This window comes from Priapulus caudatus, unplaced genomic scaffold (assembly GCF_000485595.1).
Source record: "Priapulus caudatus unplaced genomic scaffold, Priapulus_caudatus-5.0.1 Scaffold1475, whole genome shotgun sequence".
Taxonomy (NCBI): domain Eukaryota; kingdom Metazoa; phylum Priapulida; class Priapulimorpha; order Priapulimorphida; family Priapulidae; genus Priapulus; species Priapulus caudatus.
The window spans coordinates 32,689-45,785 of record NW_014578536.1 but is presented as its reverse complement, the minus strand read 5'-3'; the positions used below and the strand labels follow the sequence as shown (position 1 = coordinate 45,785).

Here is a 13,097-nt window from a genome sequence, read left to right as displayed (position 1 = left end):
CAGCAGCAGCAGTAGTAGTAGCAGCAGCAGCAGCAGCAGTAGTAGTAGCAGTGGCATTAGCAGCAGTAACAGCAGCCGCAGTGTCAAGCGAAGAAGACGTCAATGACACGTAGGGCGAGCTGGGTCGATTCTTTGTCTGCTGAGAATAGAAGACTGCCAAACTCTGTTCTCAATGGCTGGGAGAACTACCGAAAGTATAAGAAGCCAGATCGAAAGGAGGAGAAGAGCTACAAAGCTTTTAAGGTCCCTCCCAAAATTGCAAGTCGAGTTACGCGCAAGGTTCTTCGTTTCTCGACAGAACGTTTATGTGCCACTATAATTTATGTGTCGATAATCACTTTATTTATTATCGTAGAACTGGTGTGTGAAATTTGAGAGATGACAGATTGGAAGCGTGCAACGTCATTGCTGTCACGTTGTTGTCATTTCAAGGAACGCGTCGTAACGGTTTCAGCACTAATGATAGGTTCTTTCAATAGAAACATCGATCACTGCAAACCAAAGTTCACTCAACATATATACTAACTAGCTATCTAAATCCTTAAAATATTTGTATTCTATTCGATTATCGTTTGATTGTGCGTTATGGTTGGTTATTGACTATACGTGGGAGACGTTTCTACGCACGCAGGAAACCCGTGACAGCGCCACCTACCCCGGATTGTACGAGACGGAATTTGAAACGTCGGTACCGATGAGCACCTACCTCGTCGAATTCATCATCGCTGATTTCGGATTCGTCGAGAATATGACGGCCAGCGGTATTCCGGTAATAAAAGCATCTTACCTCGCGTGTGTTCGTAATAGTGTAGACGTGTAGACGTGCAAGACTACGTAGAACGAACACCTGTCTATTGTGGATGCTTTGTGCGGGTTTTGTCTTGAATAATTCTTCTATGCTACAGGTTTGACTATATGTGTCGTATATGTATACGGTATATGTATATATATATATATGCATATGATAATGTCCATGTGTGCTGATTGTTCCTTTGTCTACAATATCTGTGTAAACCAACGATGTAATTCGATTACAGTAACGGTGTGTTCTTCCCTCTTCTTGCCCTAATGTATTGAGTGTCAGTGTTAATGACTATATCATCGAAATATATTGAGAGTCTAACCAGTATATAATTTCTAATGGAATGAATGTTCTTTGCTCCCACAGCACAGAATCTACGCGCAATCTGGGCAGCTGAACAGGACCGACTATCCGCTGTGGTTTGGCACGAACACGCTAGATTTCTTCGAGAGCTACTTCAATGTCCCCTACACGCTTGCGAAATTAGGTGACGTTACACGTAATATCATAAAGACAAAGTTGGTAACGATGTATGCCACGATCGGAGCCTAATGGGGTGTGGGGAAAGGCATTCAGTTGTGTAGCACGAGAGTCTCGGAGCCATATGTCCAAACGAAATCCGATCGTATTTCTGTAAAGCAAAAGCAAGTGCGAGTGCCATTACGCATCGTCTATCCTAATGATGGCTTGCTTTTTGGCAGCAACAGGTTGATTTTTACTCTCAATTGTTACTATAACAACATATTGTTGTCACATACCTGGGTTGGGATTTTACGCACTCACTATTATTTATCATTGTTATTAATTATTATTATTATTATTACCATAATCATAATCATCATTATTGTTATCGTTATTATTATGTATGTGTGTGTGTGTGGTTCACTGCTGCAGATGAGGTAGCGATACCAGACTTTGTGTCGGGAGGCATGGAGCACTGGGGAGTGATAACGTATCGCGAGTCCAACCTGCTCTACGACGACATGCACTCGTCAACGTACAACAAGGAGCGCGTTGCTATGATCATCGGTCACGAGATCGTACACCAGGTTTGCGATGATCCTTTGGCTTGCGTTCTTCTGTAATCTCTGCGGCTTCTCCAATTAGGAGGGTTTGGAGAGTGTAGATAATAGGGGCCCGGAATAGCTTTGGTATCTTCAATGTGCATTCTTCTATTCTCTTTGTGGGTTCTTTGATGGGAAAATTTGCACAGACTGTAGGGAGTAGATTTGGTATCTTCAGCATGCATTATTTTATGATCCCCAAGGACTCTCTAATCAAAGAATGTGAAGACGGTAGGATCCTTTTACAAGATTACGCATAGTAATTAATGGACCGAGTCAAGATCAGGGATAACGTTGAATGATTATGTTGCAGTGGTGGGGCAACCTCGTCACCTGTGATTGGTGGAACGACCTGTGGTTAAACGAGGGCTCGGCGCGCTGGCTGCAGCAGATAGTAGCGGACACGTTCAACCCTGAGTTTGAAGCGGTAAGCCTCACTTTTTACTTCACTATATATATTCCTCCTGAAACATGCCTGGGGGGGGGTAATATTTCTGGGGAGGGGTCCGTAGTTTTCACCAGATTCTCAAAGGGGCCAATGACTCAAAAAAGGTGAAGAAACCCTGCTATAGCCATATCTTCTACAATCACTGAATAATTGTTAGATTTAGAGTCATGGTATGGGTTAGGTTATTGAGTTTGGGTAAGAGTTTGGAAGAGTATTTGGAAGTTGCTTTTAATTTTAGTAAGTAAAGAGCCATTATACAGTGTAGCAGGTTTGTCAGATTTCATCGTCGCTACTTCATTTGTTAACTATGTATACTGTTGTTTTCAGTACAATATATTTATATCGTCCTATCTACTCGGTGTGTTGGACGTTGATGCCACCGTTAATTCGCGTCCCGTTTACGTGGCCCCATCTGCAGTCGAACATCCTGATGAAATCACTGCCATCTTCGATGATGTCGTTTACAGCAAGGTTAGACTGTTACGTAGTGTATATATAACTCATAGCGACTGAGATTTTTGTACTCTAGCGCGTGCTCTTACTCAGACACTTTCTGTGAGGATTTTATCCAGCCTTTATCTTACTCCCCTTACCCTGGGGGGGGCACTCGCTTCGAAACAGGGTAGGGGGTGCCCCCGGGACCTTGAAAACCTGACCCTGTCGCAAACCGCTTTGCGCCCTAAAATACACCCTGTCTCAATATACTACACTAAAATGTATACCCTGTTGCAGTATTGCACATTTCGGTTATGTCCTGTCCTGTCAATATAGGCAGATATTGGTCTAATATCGGCCTGGTGATATTGGCCCAATATTGTTTTGCTAATATTGGGCCGATATTGGACCAATATCTGCCTATATTGATTGGTCCAATATTGGCCTGGTGATATTGGCCCAATATTGTTTTTGCCAATATAGGTCCAATATCAGCTTGATGGGTGTGTATCTAGATAACCCTGTGTGGCAATAATGATGCTCGGAAAATATACCCTGTGCCAATAATGATGTTCGGAAAATATACCCTGTGCCAATAATGATGTTCGGAAAATATACCCTGTGCCAATAATGATGTTCGGAAAATATACCCTGTCCAGCGGCACGTCCCCAGTACCTTTAACAATGGGAGTGCCCCCCTCCGGGCCCCTTGCCCACCTGAAATTTCAAGGGATTCAGCATGCAATACATGCGAATGAAGCTCACATGTTGAATGTCAGAGGCAGTTGAAAGAAGTGACCTGCTCTTGGGTAGATATCAAAAAGTACATCACAAACAGTGCATTTCTGCAATACTCTAGACAGTTTAATTAGCAGTGCTACTGCACATGAAAATAAACAAGAAACCTCTAATGTGAAAGAATTTAACTGAAAGAAATGCGGGACAATTTGTTTCTGAAGCAGTTTTCATGGGATTTGTGGGCTCTCCGTTAGAATGCCAGCGGTGTGGCACCCCATGCAGGATGCTTCGTTCCTTACTGTGTTCACTCTACCAGGGTGCGTCAATGCTGAGGTATCTGGAGAATTTGCTTGGAGCTAGCGTGTACAGAGATGGTCTAGAAGGACTGCTCAAGGGTCTAGCGTTCAAGACGATGGTGACCGATGACTACTGGGACTACATGAGCCGTGCTTCTGTGAGAAATGGGACATCACATTCTGCATACCTTTTTCCAATTCTATATTTACTAGGCTTTACCAGACACATTTCCGCGAAAATGTATTGCGGCTGTTCCAATTATGTATATGGAATATATATCCAATTCCTGTATTGAAGCGATAATATATTAATCCATTGGGAATCATCCGGCTTGCCTATGTGACAAAAGTAGGTAATAACGAGGTGACACCGAATTGATTCCCCTGTGTTTGTTCTTAATTTGCCTCTGCCTTTTTTAAACGTTGATGATTTGGAGTAATCAGCGTTTTTATTGAATGCACCTATCGTTAGTGCTGAAACTGTTACGACGCATTACTTGAAATGACAACATGAGGGACTAGAGTAAGGGTGAGCGCACTTGAGTGCACATTTGAAACCTTCAGGGAAAGGATGTGAAAACGATGATGGACCCGTGGACGCTGCAGATGGGATACCCCGTCATCGACGTCACGCGCGATCCGAAGGACAGGCTGAAGGTCACGCTGCGTCAGGAGCGATTCCTGTTGAACCCAGACGCGGATCTATCCACGGAGCAATTCCCTTCGCCTTTTAAGTACGCAGCCACGTTCCCGTAGCATGTTCAAACAGTTCGAACGACGATTTGCGAAAATGTGGCATTTGTTTAATGCCACGTAGCAGGTTCAAACACCGATTGCAAGAAATTTGGCATTTGTTTGATGCCGGATCGTCGATATTTTCACAAGAGCAATTATTTACGGCTGCTTCTCTGGGCTTTGCAGTTACACGTGGGACATATACATTGAGTATATCACGTCTGACAACCCACACACTCCCTATAGAGTTCATATGAAAATGGGGGAAGAAGGTAAGTTTTGCCACGATAATAGTAAACTAATTGATATACGTGATATTCACGGAGAGGGGGGGGGCTTTTTCGACGAGCGGGAAACGAGTCGGATAAACGCTATAAGCTTTTTGCGAAGTTCGGCACGTATTACGCGTAATAGGGGGCAGCATGGCAGAGCATTCCATCTATTTGTGCGCGTAGTAGAGGGCAGCACCTCTGCGCGGAGCATCGTGTGAGGCCTCGCTCTCGTCCCCTGTTTGCAGTGCGCCTCGACTGGCCGGACGTCGAATGGGTGAAGCTCAACTACGGCTTCACGACCTTCTGCCGCGTGAACTACGAGCTCCAGGATTGGCTGCGGCTCAGTCAGCTGCTCGTCGACGACCACACTGCGGTGAGTGAGTGGCGCCACCTATGTGGACATGCCGGCTCTCCCTAGGGGCGGTTTGTTGGCGGCGGGTCTAATGGCTGCCCACTTGTTTGCGTAAGTCAGCTGCCGTGAGATGGAAGGCAGTCAGAAAGATGGAGAGGAGGAGGTGGAAGGGTCATTTAGAAAGGTGTGGAAGGAGAGCTCAGGGGACAGACAAGACATTTTTAAGAAGGATCAGATGATGTAGTGGCAGGAATAGCTACATACATGTAGGACATAGAAGGGAGGGACGTAATAGGAATGACGTGCCGCACCGAGGAGGCATGACCAGGAAGAAGCGAGGACGGACGGAGAGATACACGAGAGAGACTCATGAACTCATAGGAAGGAGGAGACGAGGGAGAACATCTTGGAATGATATTAACAGCTTTTGTTGTTATTGTTGCTATTATTATTATTATTATTATTATTATTATCATTATTATTATTGTTATTACTATTATTATTATTATAACGCGTCTTACTCTCCCCCTGCCCCGCAGCTGGCGCCGTCCGACCGCGTGAACCTGCTCTCGGACGCGTTCGCTCTCGCGGAGGCGCGTCGCCTCGACTACGGCGTGCCGCTCAACATGACTCGCTACCTCGACCGCGAGGACCACTACGTGCCGTGGCACGGCGTGTACCGCCGCCTCGCTGACATCTCCACGCTGCTCTACTATAGACCAGACTACGACCTGCTCAGGGTGGGTATGGTGAATCTCACAGGGATGGCTGGGTGATTGCTGGGGCGTGGAGGTGAATCTCACGCAGAGATACGACCTGCTCAGGGTGGGTATGGTCACTCTCGCGGGGATGGCTGGGTGTAGGGAGTAGGGGCGTAGAGGCAAATCTCACACGAACTGCTGCAGGGTTGGCCGGCGTCCGCCCGCGCCGGGCCTTTTGGGGTTTCCCTTTGGAGGTATTTATGCAGTAACGCCGCCTCTATATAGGTTGGAAACCTGTCTATAAAGGACACGTTTTAGGTTTCCCCATAATTATCATTTAGACACAGGTTGTACTGCATATTGTTTGCACATAACGTACAGAGAGATTAATCGATCCAAAAGGATGATTTCATCCATAATTGAATAAGATAATTATTCTCTTGCCACCAAAAGAGTTTGAATCATCTTTACGTCCCGGCGGAATATTCACAGCTTCATCCGCCAACATTGCCGGTACCGTCTCCTCTATTGCTCGTAACGCGGGCGCGCTTTATTCTTTTTCGCAGAGGTACATCGTCGCGAAGGTCGACCCGAGCTTCCAGAAGCTGGGCTGGGACGTCGTCGGCACGCACCTGGAGAAGAGGCTGCGACCGGACCTCATCGAACTCGCCTGTTGGCATGGCGACGCAGAGTGCATCCGCGTGGCAACCGACCTGTTCACCTCGTGGCTCGAAGCGGAAGCATAGTAAGAATGAGTAGATTTCCACGTTGGGTAATGGCTCGAAGTGTAGGAATAGTACGATTAAATACGTTTCTACGTGGTGCAGTGGCTCGGAATGGATGAATAGAAAGATTGAGTAGATTTCCACGCAAGATTGTAGCTTGAAACGGGGAAATAGTTAGATTGAATGTATATCCACAAAGGAGAGTGGCTTGAAGTGGAAAAATAGTAATGTTGAATACATTTCCACGTGAGGTAGCGGCTCAAAGTAGAGGGGTAGTAAGAATAAGTACTTTTCCACGTGGGGCAGTGGCTTGAAGCCCAAGAATTGTAATATTGAATCAATTTCCACGCGTGGGTAGACGTGCTCAGGTGATTCGAATCGACGTGCGTACGTTGCGACGAGGTGGTAATTGTTTGGAATTTTTGCCCGTTTCCAGTTTGCATCCAGACGTGCGAAACCTCGTCTACAAGTACGGTATGATAGCGGTCGGGGGCACCGATGAGTGGGAGATCATGTGGCAGCGATACAAGAGTGAGATAAACGCTCAAGAACGAATCAACCTGATGTACGGACTGGCTAACAGCCGCATGCCGTGGGTTTTACAGAGGTACGACTATATATTATGCTTACAATAGCCGACATCCACATAGTTTAGATTAGCGCAATTATGTGCTAGCTAGAGTGTCTGCATCCACTGTGTTTCTAAGACTGGCATCTCTCTGAAAGTAGATTTAGTTGTGTTAGATGTGACCCGTACAAAAAATTCAACTTTCTTTAATTTTTGAGATTTCTTCTGTCTCTCGCTCTCTACCTTGGTCCCTCCCTTTCTCTCTATCCGGCTCTGTTTCTTTCTCTCTATCTCTATCTTTCTCTCTATCTCTATCTTGCTGTCACTCTACCTCTCTATCACCCTCTCATTCTCACAGGTACCTGATTCTGGCGTGGGATTTGAACAATGTTCGCATGCAGGACTACTGGACAGTGCTTGGCTACATAGCCGACAACCCTGTAGGAAGACCGATCGTATGGGATTACTACAGAGCCAACTGGGACAGCTTTGTCGAACGGTGGGTAATCGCTGATCAGTAAAAAAGCTTTCATTCGGATATATACTGATATACGTACATTACGTTCTCGCGTTTGACACGTTTCACGATGCATTGAAATTATTTGAACGTATGATGTTTGAATTAAGAGCTGCACTTTAAGGAAAGTTAGGCAGATAGAGGGAAAGAGAAGAGAGAAGGGACAAGGGATGAAGAAGATGGGAGAGAAAGAGGCAGAAAGTGCCGGCATCTGAAGATTAAAACCTACAAAACAAATCTCACCCCAATCAAATCCACCCGCGATCAAAGATCAAACCCACAAATCTCTGTGTGATGAAGAATGGTCTCGTGTTCACATCCCTCCACGCGTTCGTGTGTTTCCGCATTGCAGGTTCACGCTCAACGATCGAACGTTCGGTCGTTTCATTCAGATAGTGACAGCCAGCTTTACGACCGACTTCCATCTGCAACAGGTTCGTCGTGCATAGTGCATTTGTCTAGTGACAAAGCAAGTTCTAATTCTGAAATGTTACAGTGTTATTTACCTCGTCACATTGCCAGCTAATATACATTCTGACAGGAAGATGGATTATTTGTAATGAGCAGACTTACAACGCCATTATAGGGCGTACAAATGTAGCATCGTTGGCTAATGACTTCAGTGGTTAGCTGGGGACGAAGAGGGAGCATTGGACAAGCTGGGAGGAAATTTGAAAGCAGCTTTTACAGTTTACAACCTGTGTTGACGTTTCAGATGCTGGACTTCTACGCGCAGCATCCGGATGCGGGCGCCGGGGAGTTGCCGCGGCGACAAGCCCTGGAGACAGTGCAGGGCAACATCGCGTGGCTTCAGCGAAACGAAGCGGACATCATCGACTGGCTGCATCTCTACGGGAATAGTTAATTAGTCGACGAAGATTGTTTCCACCAATGAGTGCGTCTATATATATATATATATATATATATATATATATATAAGTATATTATTAATATATATATTAGTAGGCGCTCATCCCCGGTGCCACACTGTTTGTCATCTTGCTGGTGAAGTATCGACGTTACCTACGTTGATATTCATTTGCGATGCGTGCCCGTGTGTGTGTCAGTGTGAATGGCGTGCAGCCACCGCGTATATGTGAGCTGCGAAGAACAAGGAAAAATAAGGAAAACGCGTGCATCTGCAACACGGTTTAGTTGTGTACATATTATCGTATTTTACTCCTGCTATTATGTACATTGTAATAGTGAAGTAATCGCGCATACGTGAGCGTCGAACAAGCGGTGTTTATAATAATAAATATGTATTACTGTTTAGCTTTCGACAGGACATATATGATGTCTGTCTGTCAGAATATCTGTCAGCCTTCTACAGACACATTGGTAGACTCATATGAATTATTATGATGCTATACTACAAGTCGGTCTACGTTAAATTAGCATGCAAGTTCACATGAATGTATATGAAATTATTCACGCGAAGTGTATTATTAATTATATAATCGGGCTTAAATAGATACAATATATTTGACAAGTACGTGCATAATTGTTTTTATGTCTTTTGTCGATCTACTGCAGAGGAAAATTGTTTTAATGCAGACACAGTGCCTACTCCGTAACTGCGTGGCATTCTCAAAACACGTGACGTCTGCACAATATTCGATAATAAAATGTTACCAGCGTCGTGGACAATCCCCCCCCCACGGCATTACGTGATTAACCTGCTATACATGTGCCTGATGCTGGAACGACAACGCGTAGTGCCTTCTAACTACCCTGCGAGCCAAACATATATACCGATAATCATATATATAAATTATATCGGGTGCATAATATAGAAACTGTGTATTATGACACTCCTGATTACATGATACCGATAATTATATAGAATGTAATTATTATAATAACGTGAAAGGCGCACGCAGTATGGCTGGATCGTCTGTGAGTGACGTCACCGGTGATGCCTCGCAGCGATGCGCGTTGGATGTCGGTGCAGAGTTCTCTGTTGTTGGACGAATCGTTGCGGAGTCGTAGCTCTTTCCAGGCGTTCGTTGGCCAATATTATATGTGCGAGTGCCGCGCACAACGTTTCAACAGGAGACGATGCTGGGGAGGTGTGGTCGTTTGGCAAATAGATGAGGGATGCGTGCGTGTGCTTGTTTAGCCATTCATCATCTCAAGAAACTCTAAGAAAATTAAAAATAAGCTAGATTATTATAATAGGTTTTATATAGACGGGACGAAGAATTTATGTAGCGCGCGCAGTACACGCACGCACGCAACGCGCGCGCGCGCGCACAACACACAGCACACACACACACACCACACCACACACACACACACACACACACACACACACACACACACAGCACCACACACATAAATAGAAGTAAAACTAGCTAACACAGTCTCGTACCTTCAAGTCGACAGTGTTGCTGCCATCTTGGTCGATTTCTCTGATCATGCCATCTAACTCCTCCTCTGTCATCTTGTCATCGACTGCCCGCAATATCTCCTTCAGCTCCTTCACGTTGATGTAGCCGTTGTTACCCTGCAGACAAAGATGGCTCTGTTAGAGTGTCATATACGTAACTCTGACTAGCTGTGCAAAAACCGTGTGTGTGTGCGTGTGCGTGTGCGTGTGTGTGTGTGTGTGTGCGTGTGTGCGTGCGTGCGTGCGTGCGTGCGTGCGTGCGTACCGTACGTGCGTACGTGCGCGCGCGCGCAGCGGCGTGTGTGGTGTGTGTGTGTGTGTGTGTGTGTTACGTGCGCGCGCACTGTGTGTATGATTGTGAAGACATCTTAGGTCTAAGCCTAGTTAGACTAGAGTATCTCTCTGCCTGCAGTAACGGCGATACATGTCTCCGGCGAAATGTACGGGGATGTCAATAGTTGATGATGGATGGGACGCAGATTCGTCAGACCGGGAAGGAAACTTTTGTCATAATTAGATATTTGCCTCATCCGACCTGGCCTTAACACACGAACACATACACGCGCGCACACACACACGCGTACACACACACGCGCGCGCGAGCACACACACACACACACACACACACACCACACTACACACCACACACACACACACCACACGCACACACACACACACACTCCCTCTCTCTCTCGATCTCTCTCTCTTTCCACACGCACACACACACACACACACACACGCGCACAACGCACACACACCACACACACACACAGCACACACACACACACACACACACAACACACATACACACACACACAACACACATACACACACACACACACACACGCACACGCACACGCACAGCACACACACACACACACACACACACACATACACACACACACAACACTCTCTCTCTCTCTCCTCTCTCTCTCTCTCTCTCTCTCTCTCTCCACACACACACACACACACACACACACACACACACACACACACACACACACACACACCACACATCCACCCCTCCCCAGATGGTAGATGTCGCGTAACTCCACACGCAGCCGCGGACGTCGCTACAAAGCTATACCTTGTCATAAAGTCGGAAGGCCTCCGCAGCTGCTCGGTCATATCCTCGTCCGACTCCAGTATGAACTTGACAACGACCATCGCAAAGTCTTCAAAGTCCATCGAGCCAGTGCCTGCTAATTATCAAGGCAGTTATGATGTAAGGAGACAGTGCATGGATAGTTTTTCGGATATTAAGAATGTTTAGTTTAGCTATTGGTCAACCAGACGGATATGTTTTATGGACGGTTCTCTCTTTATCTTCTTTATTATTGCTGACGGTATTCTCGTTTCCGCTATATCTTTATTCCTTCCTCGATATAATTCCTTCATTTTCACCTCCCGATCCGTTTCTTTCTCTTCCGATACTTCCTCCTCTTCTTCTCGTCTTTGTCATCAATCTTCACTCCCTTATTTCCTTCCTACATCCCTCCTTTATGATTCCAATGAAGGATTTCTCCTTAAATTATTTTCCTACGCCTCATTTATCCTTCAAGTGGAAGGATTTCCCACCTATTTCTCACCCTACAACCCCATTTATCTATCGAGTTGAAGATTTTCCCATTATCTTTCTCGTTTCGTCTGGTACTCGTCGTCGCTCTTCTCTGCCGTGTCGTTGTTTCTGCTCTCCTGTCTCCGCGGCGGCGGGTGGTGATGGTGATTTATGATGGTTTGTGCAGACATCCGCCGACACAGCAATAAGCAACACATGCGCGACCCGCCGCTTGGTAGCGCGTCAGGAGCGCGCATATACCAGCGACATAACATGCAGCACACCGAGCAACATCGTGTAGCAACATGGCTCATAAAACACAACATGCGCAACGTGGCATGGGCAACATCGCAGTGTAGTACAACGCAGAGCAATTAATAGATCATAATAACGCAATATGCGCATACGTAGCACGAACGGCGCAGACACATAGATTAATTAACAGTCCATAATAGTGCAACATGCGTTGTATATCACAACATAGCGAAATAAACATATAACACAAAATACACAAAATAGCACAACATAACAACCAACATAGCAAACAAGCACAAACATGACCCACAACATACCACAACATACCACAACATAACACAAACATAGCACAAACATAAACACAACATAGCACAACATAGCACAACATAGCCACAACATAGCACAACATAGCACAACACAGCACTCCATAGCACACATAGCACAACATAGCACAACATACCCCACTCCATAGCAACAACATAAGCACAACATAGCACAACATAGCACAAAATAGCACAACATAACACAACATACACACATAGCACAAATAGCACAACATAACACAACATAACAACATAGCACAAACATAGCACAACATAGAGCACACCCAGTTTATGTGCTTGTGATAACGTATATCTACACCATGCACGCACACGGACACACAAGCATGCGCGCACGCGCGTACACACACACACGCACACGCACACGCACACAACACACACACGCACACGCACACGCACACACACAACACGCACACACACACTCACACACTCACACACTCACACACACACGCACACACGCCACACACGACACACGGCACACACACCACTCACACACTCACACACGCACACGCACACGCACACGCACACGGCACACGCCACGCACACGCACACGCACACGCACACGCACACACGCACACCACATCCCCCAAACACCATACCAACACCCTCTACATACCTTCTGGATCGGCTTCTTTTACCATCGGTCGGATCTCCTGCATGCCCATCGTGATGCCCATCTCTCTGAGCACGAGTCCCAGATCCTTGGTCGCTATCATTCCGCTGCTCTCACGGTCATACTTGGTGAACGCGCGCTGGTACTCTATAACAAACGCGAACAGTATAATAATAACTAGAAGGAATAACAAGAACAAGAAGAAGATGAGGAGGAAGATAAAGAAGAAGAAGAAGAAGAAGAAGAAGAAGAAGAAGAAGAAGAAAGGAAGAAAAGGCAGTGCGA

The 13,097-nt window shown here is 45.9% G+C and overlaps 2 protein-coding genes across 2 annotated transcripts; one reads left to right on the top strand and one right to left on the bottom strand.

Annotated features, from left to right (window-relative positions):
- The first annotated feature begins 664 nt into the window (after window positions 1–664).
- Window positions 665–8,559, top strand: LOC106816745 (glutamyl aminopeptidase-like). The gene is made up of 15 exons (XM_014821367.1): window positions 665–769; window positions 1,169–1,289; window positions 1,697–1,851; window positions 2,180–2,293; window positions 2,642–2,785; window positions 3,804–3,941; window positions 4,348–4,517; window positions 4,705–4,790; window positions 5,036–5,163; window positions 5,682–5,882; window positions 6,410–6,588; window positions 7,005–7,175; window positions 7,495–7,635; window positions 8,006–8,087; window positions 8,369–8,559. The coding sequence occupies exons 1-15, from the start codon at window positions 695–697 to the stop codon at window positions 8,516–8,518; spliced, it is 2,055 nt and encodes a 684-aa protein (XP_014676853.1). The 5' UTR covers window positions 665–694; the 3' UTR covers window positions 8,519–8,559.
- A 1,040-nt stretch (window positions 8,560–9,599) lies between these two features.
- Window positions 9,600–12,959, bottom strand: LOC106816748 (the record flags this gene model as incomplete). Its single annotated transcript, XM_014821371.1, is given in 5 exon segments — window positions 9,600–9,797; window positions 10,028–10,162; window positions 11,133–11,158; window positions 11,161–11,244; window positions 12,816–12,959. Coding segments are annotated over 5 exon segments (404 nt in total), but the record flags the coding sequence as incomplete, so codon positions are not given.
- Window positions 12,960–13,097: the final 138 nt, after the last annotated feature.